Source organism: Neofelis nebulosa, chromosome 5, assembly GCF_028018385.1.
Source record: "Neofelis nebulosa isolate mNeoNeb1 chromosome 5, mNeoNeb1.pri, whole genome shotgun sequence".
NCBI classification, from domain to species: domain Eukaryota; kingdom Metazoa; phylum Chordata; class Mammalia; order Carnivora; family Felidae; genus Neofelis; species Neofelis nebulosa.
Window position 1 is genome coordinate 6,260,553 of NC_080786.1, and position 23,146 is coordinate 6,283,698.

The 23,146-nt window shown below is 41.3% G+C and overlaps 1 protein-coding gene across 2 annotated transcripts in view; it reads left to right on the forward strand.

Moving 5' to 3' along the window:
• The window catches only part of OXSR1 (oxidative stress responsive kinase 1), a 103,604-nt gene that overhangs the window by 35,568 nt on the left and 44,890 nt on the right, over positions 1-23,146 (forward strand). For both annotated transcript variants that reach the window (XM_058729419.1, XM_058729420.1), the window contains 2 exons: positions 5,704-5,845; positions 19,815-19,870. In XM_058729419.1, the coding sequence (XP_058585402.1) occupies positions 5,704-5,845; positions 19,815-19,870 (198 nt within the window). The remainder of the gene's footprint in view (positions 1-5,703; positions 5,846-19,814; positions 19,871-23,146) is intronic.

Sequence of the window (23,146 nt, forward strand, 5' to 3'; positions counted from 1 at the left end):
CTAGACCTGAGCACAGCTTCAAAATTTTTTTTTATTATTTATTTATTTGTTTATTTTAATGTCTATTTCTGAGAGAGAGAGAGAGACAGAGACAGAGACAGAGACAGAGCGTGAGCAGGGGAGGGGCAGAAAGAGAGGGAGACACAGAATCTGAAGCAGGCTCCAGGCTCTGAGCTGTCAGCACAGAGCACGATGTGGGGCTCAAACCCACCGACCGTGGAATCATGACCTGAGCCGAAGCCGGGCACTCAACCGACTGAGCCACCCAGGCACCCCTAAAATGTTTTTAAAATGCAGAGAAACTGTGCCAAGATTTATTGCTCATTTACAATTCCATTCATCAGATACTTACTGATCACCACTGCATTGGTGAATCATGTTCCTTGCTCTTATGGGCCTCATAGCTAATAAGGAAAAGTTACAATTAAATAAGTCTAAGTACGTAGAGTACCAGGAAGAAGTATCAGGTACCAGGAAGAAGTACCAGGAGACTGTATTTTATTGAGGGAGAATGGGTGTGGTGGGGTTAACAAAGACTTTCCTCAGGAGGTGACGTTCAGCTGAGACCAGAGGAATAGGTAATAATTAGCCAGGTAACGTGGGAAGTGGGCGTGATTTCAAGGGAAGGATGGGAGAAGTCATCCAGATAGAGGGAACACCATGCAGAGAAGGTTCTGGAGGCAGGATGGAAGAGTATGGTGTGTCTTGCGGAACCGATGGGGGCCTATAGAAGGAGCAGAGAGAGTGAGAGGAGAAGACCATTGATAAGCAGAGGCTCCCTTTGAGTAATTAAGTCATGTGAATAACCAGAGTTAACAGAAATATGTTTAGGCTATCTTCTTTCACATCAACTTTTTTTAGCCAAAATATATAAAACAAAAGCATATTAAAAAAAAAAAAAGTTCATTTATTTAGAGAGAGCACACGTGCACACGTGTGCAGAGGGATGGGGCAGAGAGAGAATCTCCAGCAGGCGTGGCACTGTGAGCACAGAGCCTGATGGCGGGGCTCGAACTCACGAACCGCGAGATCGTGACCTGAGCCGAAATCAAGAGTTGGGTGCTTAACCGACTGAGCCATCCAGGTGCCCCCAGATTTCTTTCTTTTAAAAAAAAAAAAAAAAAAATTTATTTTAGAGAGAAAGTGTGAGTGGGGAGAGGGGCAGAGGAAGAAAGACAATCTGAAGCAGGCTCCACCCTCAGCACTGAGCCTGACGTGAGTTTCAATCCTATGACCCTGAGATCATGACTGGAGCTGAAACCAAGAGTCGGACATGCAACTGACGAGCCACGCAGGTGCCCCATAAAAACAAAAGCATATTGGGGTGCCTGGGTGGCTCAGTTGGTTAGGTGTCTGACTTCAGCTCAGGTCACGATCTCACGGTTTGTCAGTTCAAGCCCAGCATCAGGCTCTCTGCTGTCAGCACAGAGCCCACTCTGGATCCTCTGTCCTTCTCTCTCCTTGCCCCTCCCCTGCTTGCACTCTCTCTCTGTCTCTCAGATAAATAAACTTTAAGAAAAAACCAGAAGCATATTTTTCATCTAGCAACATGTACCGATGTAGAATTTAAGAAGCTAATTAAATCATAATCTGAGTTGCAGCTGTCACTCTTACACCCATCAACCCGGTGGACGTCATGGTTAAAATAAGTTGAATTTCGTGTGTCAGTATTATAGTCATTTCTTAATGCCTCCTTATAACTGTAATATTCTTCTGTGAATTAATCTCTGATGTTGAATGTTGAGATTTTAGTATAGGAAGTTAATCTTCAGAAATTGGAAGCAGTTCTGATCTAAAGAGCTATTTCTGCAGCTTATTAGCACCAAACTGCAATGTAAGAGTTTTAGAAATCAAAGTAATTCAGAAAGTTTCTGAAAGGAGAAGAGAGAGTTACCTATTCGACTTAGAGTGATGACTTGTAGCAACGCAGAAATCTAATTTAAATTCACTGTCTGAGTGAATTATTTTGTTGTTTAGAGATGCTCTCAACTTTGTCATCTTCTAAGACATAAAAAAAAGTATGGGAAGTTTTTCATGTTCAAGTTTATTTTATTTTATTTTTGAGAGAGAGCGAGTTGGGGAGGGACAGAGAGAAAGGAGGATAGAAGATACGAAGCGGGCTCTGTACTGACAGCAGAGAGCCCGACATGGGGCTTGAGTTCGTGAACCGTGAGATCGTGACCTGAGCTTGAAGTTGGAACCTTAACCGACTGAGCCACCCAGGTGCCCCAAGTATGGGAACTTCTTCGATCTAAGCAGGACCCGAGTAGAATATCTGGTATTAATAATAGGGACCATCTTTGGTTGTTCAGGCAACAACGGAGGGGTATGTCTATTTGTCTGAAGTGGAATATTCAGCCCAAGCCAATTTGACCCCTTTGAAACCTTCCATGGCTCAGGAAGAAACGAACAAAACCCAATGGCTGAATATCGGTTAAAGCTTCTTGGCAGAAATTCTGATAACTAAAATGAGTAATTTCGGATTCAAAGAGTGTTGTTTCATAAAAGTAAACTGAGGCGATAAACATGTTGACTGAATAATTTGATTGAGCAGTATAATTAGGAGATTTCACAAGTGCCTTAACCCGGAAGCTCCTTTGCTACTTTTTCAAAAGTATTTTAATATGTAATAATGATATTCTTGGACAGTAAAAGTTTTGCATTGCTTTTTAAATGTTCTGTGCCATAGGCTAGGAGAGCAGACACGAGATGGATTTTTGGAATAGGCGTTTACATTTTAACTTTTTGCTTTGTTACCAAATTTGTACTTATTCCCTCTTGTTTTCCATTCTCCTTGCTATTACTCTGAGAAATGCTTAGGTTTCAATGGACAGTGTTCATCTAGGAGCCTAGGTTGTTAAAATACACCTTCGTGGGCCCACTTTAGATCTCTTGAATGACAGACAGTCTGCGAGATCTGGAAATCTACACTTTTAACTAGTTTGCCAACTAATTCCTTCATGTGTTAAAGTTTGAGATCTGATTATCTGTGTAAAATATTTCTTCCAGGTTGTGCCCAAGGATATAAGACGGTGCATGCTGTTACAACCTTCCCTTTTTATTCTTAATTTTCTTTAGGTGTTAATTGATTCATCCAGTGATAATCTGCAGTCTTCTTTTGCTTAGCGTATCTTACCTTCACCTTTCTTAGTTGGTATGAAGACTTCCGTGTAATTTTGATATTTGAGGAGGGAGGATTATAAGCATCATGTTGGGTGCTATAAGATGCTGAAGAAATCATATGGGAACAAATGGGTACTTTCTAGGACCAAATTTATCAGTTAAAGATAAAGGTCTTAGTGGCATGATTATCCCTCCACCAATAAAAATTATATTGTTAGGAGACTGAATTGGAGAAGAAGTTTTATACCACAAAAGAGGGGGCTTTTTATATAGCTTGTTAAAAATGTCTGTTATGAACATAGACTGGGGACGTGCACTGCTTTGATTTCCCCACTGATCATTGGTGTTGTGAAATCATTAAAAATCTTTTAAGATTTTTTTTTTTTAATGTTTATTATTTTAGAGAGACAGACACGCAGAGCATGAGCAGGGGAGGGGCAGAGAGAGAGAGAGACACAGAATGTGAAGCAGGCCCCAGGCTCTGAGCTGTCAGCACAGAGCCCGACGCGGGGCTCGAACCCACGAACCGCGAGATCGTGACCTGAGCCGAAATCGGACCCTTAACCGACTGAACCACCCAGCCGCCCCGATCTTTTAAGATTTTAAAAAGGAGTTCCTGGTTCAAACTCTTTAAAAATACAGATCTAATAACCTTTTGTGTACCCTAGGTCTTTATTGCTCCATTTTCTTGATCTACCAGACTGGAAATTCCCAGAGTCAACTGTTGTGCCATGTGTACCTTGACATACTTTGTGGCACCCCGTTCTAGATCTTGCATATAATATGGCCAAATTGTTGAATGAATACATTGTGTTAGTTTTTAATTCCTAGTAGGAATTTTCCCGTTTGCATTCCCTATTTTCGATATTCTTTGCCTTACAAACGTGTGTCTCAATTGGCGTTTATACAAATGTCTTCTTACTAAGGAGTTCTTATGTGGCCTGGATTTCTCAAAAAAATGAGACATATGGCCTGTTGGTATAGTGGCTTTGCTTTGGAGATTAATATGTGATTGATTAAGCAGAACTTTTAAAATGTCTCCTTTAGGGCTCCCCCTGTGTGAGTCACAGTCTTGTGAATCCCAGCAATAAAGAGGGGAAAGTCTGATAGTGTATTAGAAAACACCACCTGGGATCTGGAGCCTCCCTGGTTCACTGTCTCCAGAAAGTAAACTGCCTGTCTTCCTGCTGGACATGGGGAGTGGCAGTGGTCTGGTTTCCAGAGAGAGGAGGAGGAATCTGGGCATCTTCTTCCCCATGATACGAATTTTCAACCAGTTTTCCCGTTTCCAGCCCTTTTCTTCAATCTCCTCTCACTTCCCCTCAGGTAGTCCTTGGTGTATGTGCTCTGTTGGGATACGCCGTTTCCTAATTGGCATAGTCCTCCACAGGCATTGGACTTTCAGATTTCTCTCTTCTGCCTAGCTTTTTGTTTTCCTTCCTCCAAAACATGATTGTTGTCTCTCTTCTTTATCTTCTCTGTTTTCTTTTTCATCCGGGGTTTATGCCTGTTTTATCAAGTGTATGGAGTTAATGGATTTCAAGTGGGAGCTGAAGTAAATGTGTGTTCTGTCCTCCCATGTTTTGGAGGATCCCATCTAGACCCTGCTTTCCATCTATTTGGAAGTACATTTTTTACTTGTTAAGTGTGTGAAATAAAAGCACCCACCAGGGCAAGTTTTCAACATAAGTTTGTGTTTCAGTTTTAGTCTTGATCATTCAGGTCTTGTGCCAAGAAATGGAAATCTAATCTTTTCTGTGCAGTTTATGTTATATTCTACTTCTTGGCACAATTTCTAATATTAAAGATTGTTTTGTTTTGGTTCTGTGATCTTTATGGGCCATTGTACTACCAGAAATCTTACTAATCTTCAGCACACTTTTTATTATTATAATTATGTATGGCAGTCAGGATTCTATGATTTTAATTACTATGTAGGTGTCTTTTCCCTCCCTCCCCCCAGTTTTTAGTCGGGGCATTATTTCTGATCCTGGGAAGAATGGGATTGCTAATACATCGTAGCTATTATTTAGAGAGAACTGCCGTTTTTATCCTTTCATTTTTTTCCTTGCCTTACTTATTATTTGTTAAACTGAAAATTAATTTTAACCCACATGTGACCCTGACTTTCCAAGTATTTCTTCTGTAATCTGACCTGTGTTACAATCGTATTTTTATACGTTTAATCATATAGCGTCGCATAGTCTGATCCAGTGTCGGAAACTTAAATTCGTTCGTGGTATTTTATACTAATGTGTTATAGATGGGTAAGGTTTACCTAGGGATTCTTCAGATGTGGTTAAAAATCCTCTACCACCTTTTCCAAATTCTTATTAAAAAGTCTAAAGGAAATGCTGGTGTAACACTGCTATTTGGCTAGTAGGCTGCTTTCTGTTTTCGATTAAAATGGAGAAGAAGTTATTAATTTTAAACTTCTGTATTTCCTTGTGTTTGCTTTTTTTTTCCCTTTCCTATACAGTTAAGTTTGTGAAAAGGTTTACGTTGGTTTGATTTCAAAATGGCTTGGAATTATATGACATGAGTCAGAGGTTTATGGCAAATTTTGTCTTCGGTTTTTAGGTTCTGTTCTCGATATTATTAAGCACATTGTGGCAAAGGGGGAGCACAAAAGCGGAGTCCTGGACGAAGCTACCATTGCTACGATACTTAGAGAAGTGCTGGAAGGGTTGGAATACCTGCATAAAAACGGACAGATTCACAGGTATGTAAACGACAACACTCTTCTTTTGGGGAAGGTGCAGCGACAGTCGTGCCGTCTCATTTCGTTGAGGCCATTCCCCATTCTTCCACAGAATTCATAATCTCTGAATGTCGTCATGGCTCTTGGAATCGCGAGTTTCAGCACATTGTGGTTCGGGTTTGAATTACACAGCTAGCAAGGATTGAAAAAGTAAAGATTTTAGTTAAATTGGGAAATACAAAAACAGGAAAAATTCATAATTTCCTGTCGGGAGGCAATCCTTGTAATCACTGATAATGTTTTGTAATATTTCTTTCTAGTTTCTTTTGTGTGCTCACAAGATACTTAAAACAAAACTTTATTTATAGTTTTGTCTGTTGCTTCTCACTGTGTTTTTTTAGTATTTTGTCTTGAGTGTTTTCTCACATTATTAAAAGCTCTTTGTAAAATAACTTCTTATTAAAGATTTTTTTTTTTTTTTTTTTTTAATGTAAAAAGCTATGTATCATTTTATGGTCCAAGTATTCCTGGCCATCTCTATTCATTCCCTGGGTACAGATAAGAAGAATCCAAATGATGATGGTTTCTGTGTTGCTCAAATCTGTTTAATCCCTGGATTTGGTTTTCCTTCATATCAGGCTTTTTTTTGGCACGGTGTGGGTGGGGGGGGTGGTCATTCAGAAGGATAATTTCACTGGATATAAGAATTTCTGGCCTCCGTGGTTTCAGATCAGAAGTCTGTCATTTGAATTCGTGTTCTATAATGTTGTTTTTCTCTGGCTGCTTTCAAGATTTTTTCTTTGGTTTTCTGAAGTTTAATTACTTCCTTAGGTATATTCTGTTTGGGGTTCCCAAACTCCTTGAATCTGTAGGATTTTCTCTTTCACCAAGTCTGGCAAGTTTTCAGCAGTCATACCTTTGGGTAGTTTTTTAATCCATTTTTTTTTTTTTTTTTCCCGCCTCTTTTTCTGGGACTCTGATAATACAAAAGTTAGCTGTTTTGTTATTGTACGATAAGTCCTGAGGCTCAGTTCAGGTTTTGTCATCGGATTTGTTTTCTCTGTTCAGACTGAGTGGATTCTATTGATGTGTTCTCAAGTTCTGATTCTGTCCTCTTCATTCTACTATAGAACCCATTGAGTATTTCGGTTATTATAGTCTTTTAGATAATCTGATTCTTTTTCTTTTTATCACTTTTATTTCTTTGCTGAGATTTTCTGGTTTTCATTTGTTTTGATGATCCCAAATTGCACGTGGAAGCATTTTTGTAATGGCTGCTTTACAATTCTTGGCATATAATTAATTCCAAGATCTGATTCGTCTCGGTGTTGATGTCAGTTGTCTTCTCTTACTGAAGTTCTTCCTGGTCCTTGGTATGATGAGTGATTTTTAAATTGTATCCTGGATATCTTGCATATCATGTTAGGAGACTCTTGATCCCATTCAAATATATATCGTAGCAGGTGTTTGCCGTGTTGAGGTTTAGAATGTAAAACCTAGTCTACTTTTGTGGGCTGTAGTTCCAATGACAGTTTGATTTTTAGAGCCATTACAGTGCTGTTCTGGTTTGCTTTGTTCACCCGGCACTGCTGGGGCTCTCTGCTCAATCCTGCTGATGCCACCATTGAGAGCAGAGTAGAATGCCCCAGGCCTGATGCTGCTAGGTGGAAGGTGGAAGATAGATGCTGTACCTGTGGGTCTGTGAGCACTGTTGGGGGCCCATCCTGTGGCCCATGCCACGTGGTGCCAGTGGGGCTCCCATTCGTTCTCTGTTAGTATTGCCTGTGGGGATGAAGGCATTTCCTTGGGCCACCTTTTGCTGCTGGGTAGAGAGTTGGAAGACACTGGGTCTGGGTTGTCCTTTGCCGCTGTGTGAAGTGCCAGGAAGTGCTCGGCCCAGGTTGCTCTCCACAGCCGGCTACTGGGCCAAGAGATGCTGGCTGGGCTGTTGGTGCTACTGGGGCGGGCAGTATGGGCCTACCTGCTGCCGTGGGTGTGGGGCAGAGGATGGGGTTTCCCATTTGGTCTTTGCCTAAAACCTCTGGCTCTGGCACAGTGGGCCAGCCTGTGACTCCAGCTGTGGGTCCTTTGCTCGGTCTGTGCTAGGCTGCCCCTTCTCTGCTCCTTTGGCCCCAGAGAGCAGGTGTGGAGGATTTTTAAAATTTTTGTTTTGTTCGTTTGTTTGTCGTGTACGCCTGTTCATAGTTCTGGGTTGAGAGACTTTCTAGTGCCCAGTCCAGGATATGTGAGACTAAAAGAAAACTCAGAGAAGTCGTATAGTGCTCTTTAAAAATGGACTTGGGTTCGTTGTAAATGTTTATAGCAAACTCTAGGGCAGCCACTAAAAAATGAAAAAAGAATTGATATGCTAAGAGAGGAGAGGAAAATGGGATCATGTAAAATGCTCAATTAAAATAAAGGCAGAAAAAAGGCGGGAGACACAAGATTGTAATCTTAAAAATCACCTACCTTTAAGGAACTAGAAAAGAAAATTAAGAACAAACTAAACCCAAAGTTAGCAGAAGGAAGTAAATTTTAAAAGATCAGAATGGGAATACATGAAATACAGATTTTTTTTTGGATGTGACACAACCAATAGCAAAGGCAGGAAAAGAAAAATTAAACAGGTGGGACTACACCAAACTCAAAAGCTTCTTCACAGCAAAGGAAACCATCAACAAAATAAAAAGGCAACCCATGGAACGGGAGAAATATGTGCAATCCACGTGTTCTGATAAGGGGTTAATATCCAAAATATACAAGGAATTTGTACAACTCAGAGACAGAAACTCCCAAATAACCTAATTTCAAATGGGCAAAGTCTCCGAATAGACATTTTCCCAAAAACGATGATCTGTTTCCCTAATCCTCAGGGAAATACAGTCAAAACCACAGTAAGATATCATCGCGTATCTGTTAGGATATCTGTTTTCAAAAAGACAGGAGATAACAGATCCTGGATGAGGATTGGAGAAAAGGGAACCTTTTTGTACACTGATGGTGGCAACATAAACTGATAACAGCCACCATGGGAAACAGTATGGAGGTTCCTCAAAAAAATTAAAAATAGGATTACCATATGATCCTGTAATTCTAGTTCTGGGTATATAGTCAAAGAAAGTGAAGTCATCATCTCAGAGCCAAGCTGTGGAAATAACCTAAGTGTCCATCAGTGGATGAATGGATAAAGATGTGTATATGTACAGTGGATTATTATTTAGCCATTAAAAAAAAAGAAAGCAGGGGGGCGCCTGGGTGGCGCAGTCGGTTAAGCGTCCGACTTCAGCCAGGTCACGGTCTCGCGGTCCGTGAGTTCGAGCCCCGCGTCAGGCTCTGGGCTGATGGCTCGGAGCCTGGAGCCTGTTTCCGATTCTGTGTCTCCCTCTCTCTCTGCCCCTCCCCCGTTCATGCTCTGTCTCTCTCTGTCCCAAAAATAAATAAAAAACGTTGAAAAAAAAAATTAAAAAAAAAAAAAAAAAAAAAAAAAAAGAAAGCAGGAAATGCTGTGGTTTGCGACAATATGGATGAACCTGGAAGGCACTATGCTAAGTGAATTAGGCCAGAAAGAGAAAGACAAATAACTGCCTAGTATCACTTGTATGTAGAAGCTAAAGAAAAGAAAAGTTGAATTAGAAACGGAGAGTGGAAAAGTGGCTGCTGGGGTGGGGAGTGCAGGTGGGATAGGGAAAATAGGGAGAGATTGGTAAAAGAATACAAACTCAGTTATGAGTAAGTTTTGCTAAGAGAGTAGAATTTAAGTGTTCTCACCAAAAAAAAAAAAACCCAAAAAGTAAACATATAAGGTAACAGGTATGTTAATTATCTTGGTGGGAAGAATCCTTTCCCAGTGTGTCCATACGTCAAACAAGCACATTGTACACTTTAAATATCTTACAATTTTATTCGTCAGTGATATCTCAACTTTTACTAAAATTTTTTAAAATATATTTATTTGCTTTTGGGAGAGCGCTAGCGGGGGAGGGGTACAGAGAGGGGGACAGAGGATCCGAAGCGGTCCCTGCACTGACAGACTGACAGTGAGCCCAATGCGGGGCTCGAACCCACGACCTGCGAGATCATGACCTGAAGTGAAGTTGGACACTCAACCTACTGAGCCATCCAAGTGCCCCATACCTCAGTTTTTTAAAGCTCACCTACTTAACCCTAATCTCTCAGCAAATAGATAAACAAAGGCCCACAAAAGTAACTGATCAAAGGTCAGACAACTATCAAGTTCTAAAACTGAGGCTTTAAGGAATGAATCAGAATAGGGAGGGAAAAAAAACAAGTAATCTCCTCACCCCCACATGGACACACATATAGACCTTTAATTAGGTTATCCTGATAATAGCACCATTTAAAAAAAATTAACATATATAGGGGCGCCTGGGTGGGTCAGTCGTCCGGTCAGACTTCGGCTGAGGTCATGATCTCACAGTTTGTGAGTTAGAGTCCCGCGTCAGGCTCTGTGCTGACCGCTTGGAGCCTGGAGCCTGCTTCGGATTCTGGGTCTCCCCCTCTCTCTGCACCTCCCCTGCTCACGCTCTGTCTCTCTCTGTCTCTCAAAAATCAATAAATGTAAAAAAAAAATTTTTTTTTAAACATCTACCAATGCAATCAGCCATTTATAAAAGTATCTTGGGGCGCCTGGGTGGCGCAGTCGGTTAAGCGTCCGACTTCAGCCAGGTCACGATCTCGCGGTCCATGGGTTCGAGCCCCGCGTCAGGCTCTGGGCTGACGGCTCGGAGCCTGGAGCCTGTTTCCGATTCTGTGTCTCCCTCTCTCTCTGCCCCTCCCCCGTTCATGCTCTGTCTCTCTCTGTCCCAAAAATAAATAAAAAACGTTGAAAAAAAAAATTTAAAAAAAATAAATAAATAAAAGTATCTTACTCTAGATAAAAATGAATAATGCTTTCTAGCTGTCTAAATTTTCCAACCAGCTTAAGTCTTATAAAGAAAAATGAACTCTTTTTATGGTTATGAAGAACAGTTGACTGAAAGGAATAATATATAAACCAGACATCTTGGAAGCATTGAAGGTATATTCTTAAGACAGTAGGGTTTTTCATTTAAAATTGTATCCTGTCATTTTGGACCTAGTTACAATAATGGGTTAACAGATGACTGAAAAGGGCATGACCAAAGAGTAAAGCTTTGGGACTGTATTTCCTGCACTGGCAAGAGGAAAAGGTGGCCTGAAAAACAGGATTCCTGACCGCTGGATAGCGGTAACCCTATGAATATATACCTTAATGCTCTCGATGAACAGAATTCAGTTAATACCTCAGTTCTGATTTCATGTTCATCAGTCTTCTAGGGGGGAAAAAAAGTGCCAGAAACTGCTACTTGGCCCCCAGTGGGTCTCCTCTTCTTTTCAAAGAAAAAAAGCGTAAAACGTAACATTTTTACTGGGCGTATGACCATCCAGAAGAAAGGCAACACTTCATAGCCTACCATGCAGGTCAGATACACCTGTGTGAATGAATTTCTAGCCACCGTGGTGAGAACAAAAATGTATACTACTTCAAGGTTGTTCCCTTAGCAGGTTTTCTCACCGCCACCCCCCCCCCCCCCCCCCGCCAGCCCTATTGGCATGTGGGTTGGACAGTGCTTTGTTGCAGGGGCTGAACTCTGCGTTGTAGGACATATTAAGCAACGTCCCTAACTCCTACCCATTACATGCCAGCAGCACCCCCTCATCCCCCACACCCAGTGTGACAACCCAGGATGTCTCCAGACATTGCCAAATGTCCTGAGAAGCACTGCTAACAGAAAGTGGCATAACCTCTATTTCCCCTTTCCTTCCTTCCCCTGAAATGTGGATGTGGTGGTAAGCCATCCTGAGCTATGTAGCAAGAACTTAGGGGGAAGATAAAGCAATAACATGGAAAGAGCCTGACTCCCTGATTCTACGGAGTCACCATACTGGACTGATGTCACTTATGGATGGACTATTCCCTGAGAGGGAAAAGCCCATCTTCTATCGCCTTGTACATCATCAGGGATTGGCCAACACAGCCTGACGCCTGTTTTTTGTAAAAGCGACAGCAGGACAGCCACGCCCATTCATTTAGTGGTTGTCCGTGGCTGCTTTAGCACGATGAAAACAAAGTAGTGGTGACAGAGAACATCTGGCCCTCAGAGCCTAAAACGTCTACTCCCTGGGCCTTTAGAAAATGTTTGTTGACCTCGGGTGTAGATAGCAATACTGCATTCACTGAAGCTCGTGTGCTGTATGGTATCCTAAGTGCGTCATCTGCATTAATTGCCTCATTGAATCTTTACAGTTACAGTTGCTTTACGAGGTAGGTAATTCCATCCCCATTTTACTGAGGAGGAAACCGAGGCAGAGAGGTGAGTAGTTAGCTAAAAGTCCCCCACCTAGTGACATAGCTGGGACTCGAATTTAGGCCAGTGGGTTCCCAAAACCTGCTAGGAAAGAAAGATCGCACTAATCTATGAAGCTGGGTACACAGTGGTTCAATGTCAGTATTTTTTAGTTACTAACTCAGTAGAATTCAGTTCTGCCACTGAGGTTATTTGCTTTAAATATATACTATGCGCTATCTCTTTTTATTTAATATATCCAGTCCCCATTTTAAAAGTCAAAGTCTTCACTTCAGAGCATAGTATATCCTTTTTCCTAAAACTTTACATATACAGACTTTATCTAATTAATAGGAAATTAACCCAAAATACACACTGACATACACACTAAGGTCACTGTCTCTTTTAGAAAGCAATGAATAGATTCACATCAAGTTCAAGCACAAATTCAGTCTCTGCTCAGTTTTGTATGACCGTAACCGCTACTCTGAGTATATACATACATATCAGCTCTCATTTAGCTAAATGAGTAAAAGAGACAGAAAAAAATACTGGGAGAAATAATGGCCCCCAACTTCCAAACCGCGAACCATGGTGAAGACAAATACAAAGAAATCTATAAGCAGACACGTTATAATTACACCGTTGAAATGCAAGCACAGAGTATCTTGGCAGCAGCAAGAGGAAAACAGCCCATCACGTAGGGGGCGTAGTGCTATAGGAGGAATGTTTGCGATTCTTCAGGATCCATGTGTTGAAACTCATCACCACTGTGGTGGTGTTTGGAGGTGGGGCCTTGGGAATGTGATTCAGTCATAAGGGTGGTGCCCTCATGAAAGGGATTACTGTCCTTACAAAAGAGACCCCAGAGAACTCCCTGGCTCCTTTTGCCACGTGAAGACAGAGTGAAAAGATGGTCACCTGTGGTTAAAAGGTGGACGCGGGTCAGTAATGTGTCCTCCACACCGAGAAGTCACTTTGAGAATGAAAAATGTCGAAAGTCACTCCATACCATTTACAGAGTTTTATTGGGGGTAACTTCCTGACAGGGGGATTGCATGAACTTGACGATCCAAGCAGCTATGGCCGCTATTGTCTGCCTCCATTCACCTCCCAGTCCACATCTTCACCCCCAGTTTTTATACCGTGAGGGGCATGGGGGTGATGTCAAAGGGTAGATATCTAAAGTGGCACCTCTGTGTGTGTCACTTTAGGGAAGGTCAGCACGAGCCTTCCTGCATCTGGTCAGGGCATGCATTAACCTCCATGGGGACTGGAACACGTGGCCCCGAGGGAGGTCATTGGGCGGGCATGGACGAAATGAAGGGCCAAAGATGGAGTCAGTGTTGTCAGCACTCCTACACCTATGAACCAGGAGGAAGTGGACCCTCACCAGACACTGCCTTGATCTTGGACTTCCCAGCCCCCAGAACTGTGAGAAATAAACGTTGGTTGTTTAAGTTACCCAGGCTGTGATATTTTTGTTATAGCAGCTTGAACAGAACAAGCTAAGACAGAGAGCTTCAGTATGACTGAGAGCTGACTTCCTGTCAGAACAATGGAAACCAGAGGTTCGTGAGAAGGAGCCCTGGAATCCAGTGACCCTTTCAGGATTGTTATCTTTCTGGTGAATTATTCCTTTTTTAAAAAATAATATAATGACCCTCTTTATTCCTAGAAATGCTTTTGTATTAAAGACAATTACATCTTATTTTAATATGGCTATGCTAGTTTACTTTTGTTAAGGGTATCTTTCACTGTGGCTCATTCTTCCCAGGCTCCTGGTTTTATGCAAGGGTCTCAGTTGTACTCTCAACCTTAAACCGGTCCAGGACCATTTTAAAATCCGAGATTCCCAGCCATTTGGGGCAGCTTGTCTTCTCTCTCTCAAGGCTTACTGCTCTGGCTCTTAAGTGTTCCTTGCATTTCTGAAACTTGAGGATTTCATTTTAGTTCATGTTCAGCAGTGTGACAATTTCCCTTCCTAATGTATCCAGCATTTCTTTGTTTGTGTAGCAGGGGAATGGTGGGTTTTGCAGCAAAGGCCCGGGCAGTAGTGACGAAAGACTGTTTGCCGTACATATTTTGCCATGTTGCTGGAATGGATTCTTTATCTTCACACTTTAAAACAGAGATTCTCGACCTTGGCTACATACTGGAATCACCGAGGAAACTTTAATAAGTACTGATTCCTGGATCCATTGCAACAAGTCCATTCGGTTGGTCTGAGATGAGGCATTGGCAGTGGGAGTTAAAAAAAAATTTTTTTTAATGTTTTATTTATTTTTGAGAGAGAGAGAGAGAGAGCGAACGAGTAGGGGAGAGGCAGAGAGAGAGGGAGACACAGAATCCGCAAAGCCGGCTCCCGGCTCTGAGCTGTCAGTGCAGATCCTGACATCCTGACTCGGGGCTCAAACTCGTGAACCACAAGATCATGACCTGAGCCGAAGTCAACACTTAACCGACTGAGCCACACAGGTGCCCCAGCATTGGGCCCTTTAAAAGCTCCCCAGGTGATTGTAATGTGCAGCGAAGACTGCGAACCACTGCTTAAACTTCAGCAGCAACCACTCTGAGCTGTGAGCTACTCTGAGATTTCAGCAGGCTTGGGAGAAGGCGGCCTTCCTGGGGGACAGCTGAACCTATGTAGTAGTTTTTGCCGCTTCTCATCTTTATTTTGGTCTAACCCATTTGTGGGTTAGACTGGTGGATCGGGTCAAATAATTTTCCTCCATCTTCACTATGTTTAGAGGTTTTAACTAGGGTGAACAGGTCTCTAAATTAGACTTAAACTTTTCTCTCTGTATCTACCTGCTCCAATATTTTCCCCATTAAAGAGGTTTGCCCCAGCAGAAATGTTGGCTAGTCAGTTTAAGATGCTTAGGGCGCGTGGGTGGCTCCGTCGGTTAAGTGTCTGACTTCGCCTCAGGTCATGATCTCATGGTTCCTGAGTTCGAGCCCCGCGTCGGGCTCCCTGCTGCCAGCTCGGAGCCTGGAGCCTGCTTCGGATTCTGTGTCTCCCTCTCTCTCTTTGCCCCTCCCCTGCTCACACTCTGTCTGTCTGTCTCTCTCTCTCTCTCTGAAAAATAAACATTAAAAAAAAAAAAGATGCTTAAAATGTAGTGTATTTTCCAGCTTTCATTTTGATTCTTTGCTTCTCTTGACCTTTTTTGAGTTTTCCACAAACTGTGCCTATTGATGAGTCATAAACATGTTTCGGGCAGTCACTTTTGCTGTCTGTTAATGAAAGAGTCAAGCATGTCTATGATATTCCTTTTAATTTTACAAGGAATTTGTCACTTTGGTGCAGTAATGACATGTGAGAAATGGCATTAACCTGTGAAAATACTCACTGTTCTTTCTTATTTCTTTCTATGATATTCCCTTTATTTTTTTTTAACATTTTTTTTAAAGGGACTCCTTATGAAAAATATGATATTCCTTCTAATTTTACAAGGAATTTGTCACTTTGGTGCAATAGTGACATGTGAGAAATGGCTTTGAGCTGTGAAAAACAAAACTCACTGTTGTTTTTTATTTAAGAATGGATTGTGGATTTAACTGTTGGGCTGCTGGGTTGCTTGGATTTTGTGGCAGAGTAAGAAAGGTTGTTTTCTTAAGGCCTTTATGGATTTCCAGGTATTTAGTTACAAATCTGTTTCTTGGAAGGTCAGTTGTCCTGTTGCCCATGAGGACAGACTGGTATGTTTGATTGTCCAGTGAGCCATTTAGCCTCATGATTTTCTCCTGCTTTTACTCCTGGAAGCTGTTCTGCAGACTGCACTTTGGTTTCAAATGGGAAGCATGGAATTGATTATCTGAGGAGCTGATCGGGAAAAGTAGTCACCCTAAGTGCAGGCTTTACTGAAAATAGATTATTGTCTCTTCACTTTCCAAAAAACAAAAACTTGTATAAAACATTATTTGAATAGGTAACACATGTATGTGACTTAAATATTCAAAAAAGCACAAAATGGTATACGATTAAAAAAAAAAAAAAAAAAAAAGGTCCTGTCCTGAATCATATTGATACTATGTACCTTGATATCATGTGATAAAAATGGCACTTCACTTCTGTGGTTTTCCTCCCAAAAACTCATAACACCAGTCTGATCATGAGGCAAATTCCATTACAGGGGCATTCTATAAAATACTTGACCATTATTCCTCAAAGCTGTCAAGGTCATCAAAAACAAGGAAAGTCAAAGAAACTGTCATAGACAAGCAGAACCTAAGGAGACATAACTAATTTAATGTGGAATCCTGAATGGGATCCTGGGACAGAAAAGGGACATTAGGTAAAAACTTTAAAAAATCTGAGTAAGTTGTGGACTTCAATAATCATGCATCAGTACTGGTCTCATTAAATGTGGTAAAAGTACCATACTAATGTAAGACGTTAGCAATGGGGGAAACTAAGTGTAAGTCATGTGGGAATGCCTCTGCACTGTCTTCTCAATTTCTTTGTAAATCTAAAATGGTTCTAAAAAATAAAGTATTTTTTAAAAAGTCTTCCTCCTTCCCTGAACCTCTGGTGTCCTGGTCTAAATGGAACCATTTCTTGCCATTTTCTTGTGACTCCTTTGAGAGAGATTTTATGCCAATATAAACATATGTATATCCCTCTTTTTTTTTTTTTTTTTTGCTTAAAAAAGAAGACAATGGAAACATACATACATAGTATTATTTCACTTAAGGATATATTTGGTGATGCTTCCATATTCATATGTTCATTGCTATTCTTAGTATTTCATTGTATAGATATACCACAATTTGGTCTCCCGTTGTTGGATAGTTAGGTTGTCTTGTTTGACTGCAGTGTATTACTTTATAACCCTAACATTTGGAACCGAGTTAGGAGGTGGAAATTGGGGTTTGAGACGGTGGAAAGGAAACAGTCAAGTTTTATTTTGGTATTTAGTTGGATTTATTTATTTACTCATTCATTCATTCATTCATTTAATACTTCCACTTATCTCCAGAAGAGTATTTAAGGAAATTGCCTCCTTAGTTATTTAAATATATTCGGTGAATATCTGGGAGATGTCTCCTGTTTACTAATCATAATGCTAGTAAGTAAGTAAGTGCGGGTGATATAGAAATCTAGTAAGGTACAGGTCCAGATCTTAGCTCATGCTGAAAGAGGCAGCCCGAAGATTATGATCACATTTCTGTAGTCTGGGCTAATGCTGTGTTACAGCCTGCTGCAAAAATACAGAGGAGGAAGTGACTAAAGTATACATTTTTTGAGTTTTAGATGTCATTCCAGATGAACTCAGAAAAGGGAGTTAAAAGTTGGTGGTTGACTTGGATGGTTTTTGTCACCAAGGGAAGGGAAGGTCTTCAGTTTTCTCCTATTCATAGTATCTGGAGTCAGAGACTTTATGTTTGTAGAGTAGATTTAGCTGGGCTCTACTCTGGGTCAGCTCTGGGAGAAGGCTGTGTAAATTGCTTGTAGAGTAGACTTAGTTGGAGTCTAAGTCAGCTCTGGGGGAATGCCATGTGAATTGCGTGGATGTATGAACAGTGCAGAGTACTCAGCAGCGTGATTGCCTCATGCGTCAGTACGCATTCAGGAAAAGTGTTGCATGTTGTGGTATGGTGAAGCTGATACACACAGTTGTGAAATTATTGTTGATTAAAAACCATTTTTTTTAATGTTTATTTTTTAGAGAGAGAGGGACAGAGCACGAGTGGAGGAGGAGTAGAGAGAAAGGGGGACACAGAATCCGAAGCAGGCTCCAGGCTCTGAGCTGTCACACAGAGCCCGACACGGGGCTTGAACCCACGAACCATGAGATCATGAACTGAACCGAAGTCGGATGCTTAACCAACTCCGCCACCCAGCCGCCCCCTTTTTTTTTTTTTTTTTTTTTTTTTGAGGAATGGTTATGATCTAAAGATAAGAGATAAGACAGGAATAGGAAAAGGATGAAGTGTTGTGCTTTTCGCTGGTTCCTCTTCATGACAAAGCCTTCCTCCGTGAGCTAGCCTTGCTCTTTCTTGTCTAGCCTCAAAGACTGGCTCTCTGTATATTTGTTTTTAATTACAAAATAAATACATGATCACATTTCCACAAGATATTCAACACTGTTTGCCTTGATTCCAAACCCATTCCTCTCCACAGAAGGAAACATTCATTACTCTCCATTTGGAATAGATGTAAAGTGTGTGTGTGTGTGTGTGTGTGTGTGTGTGTGTGTGTGTGTGTGTGTATGTATAACATTAATGATGCCCTACAAAATGCGCTGTCCTCTCATTTGATTTGTTCATTTAGTAGTATGTGTTAGAGGGTATTTCAAGTCAAACCATGTTGATTGACCTTATTCCATTTTATGGCTGTAACAAAATTAGTTCAACCTTTCTGGTATTGTTGGCCTTCTAGGTTGTTATCATTTTTGGTTTATTATTACAAACAATGCTGCAGTGACGTCCTTGTTTGTACCCGGGTGGGGGTTTCTCTGGGTTATCAAGAAGTGGATTTGCTACTACTCAGGATTTGAGGATTTTAAATTTTGCCAGATATTGCTAACACATTGTTGTATGAGAAAAACAAGTTGTAGCTTTGAATGGATAGTGTAGTATCATTTATGTTGGAAGAAGAGCCGAGGTAGGTCACAGGAACATATTGTATTGACTAGACTGGTAATAGTTGAAAACTGTGAAGAAAGTTCTAGACTTGAGAATGGTGGGTAGAGGGACTTTGGGCTCTTCGGTGATATTTTGTTTTTAGAATAAGAATGTGTGCATGTGTACTATTTGAGTTACAAATAGTTACCGATTAAAACTATAAAGATGTTTGAATGATTAATATCTATCTTTATGTCTCAGGCGTAGGATAGTCCCTGTTTTTAACCACATACTGACCATTTACAATTTTTGAGAGGTGCCTCAGATGGCTCAGTCGGTTAAATGTTTGACTTGATTTCAGCTCAGGTCATGATCCTAGGGATCGAGCCCCTTACCGAGCTCTTGTGCTGAACATGGAGCCTGTTTGAGATTCTCTCTCTGTCCCTCTACCCTGCTTGTGCACTCACTCTCTCAAAAAATAAAAACATAAAAAAATAAAAATTTTGACCATGTATTATGTTGTGGAAAAAAATCATTATATTTTAGGGTGCCTGGGTGGCTCAGTGGTTAAGTGTCCAACTCTTGGTTTCGGCTCAGGTCATTATCTCAGGTTTTGTGAGTTTGAGCCCTGCATCGGGCTCTGCACTGACAGTGACTTCCGCTGACTTGGAATTCTCTCTCCCCCCTCTCTGTCTGCCCCTACCCTGCTCATGTTCGCTCTCTCTCAAAATGAATGAACTGAAAAAAATGTTCTTTTAATCAATATATTTTAAAAAGTAGAATTAGGTGACAGTAGGTGAGGGTTGCATTCTTTGGCCACTGTTATTCCAAACAAGTATTTAATTGTGTTGCGTCTTCTAGATTTTATAGTAAAAAGTTATTTGTTATTGTAGCTTTCTTTGTAATATTTAGATTCTGGTACAAGTGACTAAAATTTTAAAAATCGTTTACTATTGGCCTTAACACCCTTTAATGTAAAATAGAGAATTTACTGCCAGTGTTGTGTGAATACAGTAAACAATTGCTTAAATTATGTGACTCCAAAGAATAGGTGTTTTTTAATATGTAACTTTTTAATTTTTTTTTCCTTAAAGAGATGTGAAAGCTGGAAATATTCTTCTTGGAGAAGATGGCTCAGTACAGATTGCAGGTAATGATTAGTTTTTCTTTTAATTTTGATTTAATGGTCAGTAGAACCACCTTACTTATCTTGGATGTTTTCAGAGCCAGTTTTCTCTTCTGTTTCCTGGACTGTCCCTAGTCAAGCAGCCTATGTTGTCGATCCCTGCTTACTCTCAAGATACCCTCCACCACTCATCCTGCAGTTTTGATCTCAGACATTTTTTGTCCATTATTCATTACCTTCCAGTTATCACTCCTTACCCGCAGAGAGTCATCTTTGATGGGTTCTCCCAGCATCCTGTGCTTTCCTTTGAGGGAGAGGTAGTCAAGAGACCTCACTGTTTGTGAACTGATGTGCTATAGAGAAGTGATACAGCGCTGCTTCTGTCCTGGGGCGATTGGGGTGTTTGCCAGTTAAGAAGAGGAATCTGAGAGGTGAAAGTGCACTTTTGGCAAATTCAGGGCTGAAGAGATAAGAGTTGGAGTCTAGGACCTGCCATCCTGGTAAAATACCCCTCCAGAGTGGCTGTACCGTGGGATCGTCAAGCAAGCCGCTCATCGGGGTGTCCCACACTGCTGGGACAGTCAGGTGTTTGGCAGGAGAAAGATAATCACCCAGACCATAAATCATTTCTTCACCCTTAGAAGATAATTTAAGGGGCACCTGGGGGGCTCAGTCGGTTGAGTGTCCGACTTCAGCTCAGGTCATGATCTCACAGTCTGTCCGTGAGTTCAAGCCCCGCATCGGGCTCTGTGCTGAGAGCTCAGAGCCTGGAGCCCACTTCGGATTCCGTGTCTCCCCCTCTCTCTGCCCCTCCCCTGCTCATGCTCTGTCTTTCTCTGTCTCAAAAATAAATAAAAACATTAAAAAAAAAAAAAAAAAAAGATAATTTAAGTGCACATCTTCCTTCATGTCCCAACCTAAGGAAATATTTTAACCAAGCCACATAGCATAAAAGAAAAGATGGATAAATTTGACTCCTTTAAAATTCCCAGCTTCTCTTTATTGAAAGAACAAATGGTTTATCATCAGTAATAAACAAAAAGGCAAACCACACAGTAGAAAAGATATTCGCAGCATGAATAACTGACAGAGGGCTTAAATTTAGAATTACAGAAAGAACTCATTAAGAAAAAAAATCAGATAACAAATGGGCAGAAGATTCCCAAATGAAGACAGCAAAACATAAATGTAATAAAAGGTTTCAGGCTCACTAGTAAGCAGGTAAATGCCTAGCACGGGCGTACTTGGAGATACTGTGGGTTTACTTCCAGACCACCACAACAAAGCAAATATTGCAAAATGGCAAGTCAAATGAATTTGTTGGTTTCCCAGAGTGTATGAAAGTTATGCTTACACTGTATTATAGTCTATTAAGTGGGCAATACAGTATTTCTGAAAAAACAATGTGCATACCTTAATTAGAAATACTTCATTGCTAAAACATGCTAACCCATCCTTTGAGCTTTCAGTGAGTCATAAAGTTTTTGCTGGCGGAGCGTCTGGCCTCCATGTCGATGGTTGCTGACTGATCAAGGTGGTGGCTGCAGAAGGCTGGGGTGGCTGTAGCGGGGTCTTAAAAATAAGGCAACAATAACATCTGCTACAATGGACTCTTCTTTTCACAAACGATTTCTCTGTAGTATGCGATGCTGCTTTTACCCACAGAAGAACTTCTTTCAGAGTTGGAGTCAGTCCTCTCAAACCTTGCTGCTGGGAAGTTAACGTGATATTCTAAATCCTTTGTTGTCATTTCAACAATCTTCACGGCACCTTTACCAGGAATAGATTCCATCTCAAGAAACCATTTTCTTTGCTCATCCGTAAGAAGCAGTCCCTCGCTGTTCAGGTTTTATCGTGAGATTACAGTAATTCATCACATCTTCAGACTCCACTTTTAAGTCTAGTTCTCTGGCTGTTTCCATCACGTCTGTAGGTACATCTTCCACTGAAGTCTCGAACCCCTCAAAGTCATCCATGAGTGTTGGAATCAACTTCTTCCAAATTCCTGTTCATGTTGATATTTTCACATCTTCCCATGAATCACAGATGTTCTTAATGGCATCTAGAATGGTGAATTCTTTCCAGAAGGTTTTCAGTTTACTTTGCCCAGATCCCAGTAGAGGAATCCCTAGCCTTATACAATGTGTTTGTTAAATAATAAGACTTAAAGTCAGAATTAACTCCTTGATCCACGGGCTGCAGAATGGGTGTTGTGTTAGCAGGCACGAAAACAGTATTAATCTCGCTGTGCGACTCCATCGCAGCTCTTGGGTGACCAGGTACGTTGTCGGTAAGCAGTACTGTTTTGAATGGCATCTTGTTTTCTGAGCAGTAGGTCTCAACAGTGGGCTTCAAATATTTAGTAAGCCATGTTGTAAGCAGATGTGCTGTCATCCACGCTTTGTTATTCTACTGTTCCAGCAAGGAAGGGTAGATTTAGCGTCATTCTTAAAGGCGCTAGCAATTTTGGACTGGTAAATAAACATTGGTTTCAACTTAAAGTCACCAGCTGCATTGGCCCCTAACGAGAGTTAGCCTGTCCTTGGAGACCTTGAAGCCAGGCATTGAGTTGGTTCTAGCTAAAAAGTCCTAGGTGGCGTCTTCTTCCACAGGAAGGCTGTCTGGTCCGCATTGAAGATCTGTTGTTCAGGGTAGCCGCCTTTGTGAATTAACCTGCCTAGATCTTCTGGTAACTCGTTACAGCTGCTGCATCAGTGCTCACTGCTGCACCTTGCACTTGTACGTCCTAGAGACGGCTTCTTCCCTTAAGCCAACCTCGGCTGGCTTCCGACTCCTCTCTGCAGCTTCCTCACCCCTCTCTCCTTCCTAGAGTTGAAGAGAGTCAAGGCCTTGCTCCGGATGAGGCTTTGGTGTTGGGGAAGTTGTGGCTGGTTTGATTTTCTAGCCAGAGCACTAAAACTTTCTCCATGTCAGCAATAATTTCCTTCATGAATTTTTCCTTTTCACTCACATCTTGGCTAACTGATGCAAAGAGGCCTAGCTTTTTGCCCATTTGGGCTTTCAACATGCCTTCCTTACTAAGCTTCATCATTTCTAGTTTTTGACTGATTTAAAGTGAAAGACTGTGTGACTCTTCCTTTCACGTGAACACTTAGAGGCCCTTGTAGGGTTATTAATTGGCCTGATTGAAATATTGTTGTGCCTCAGGGAACAGGGAGGCCTGAGAGGAGAGGGAGAGAGATGGGGGAATGGCTGGTCAATGGAGCAGTCAGAACATACCCAACATGTATTGATTAAGTTCACCACCTTTTAAGGGCCTGGTTTGTGGCACCCCAACAA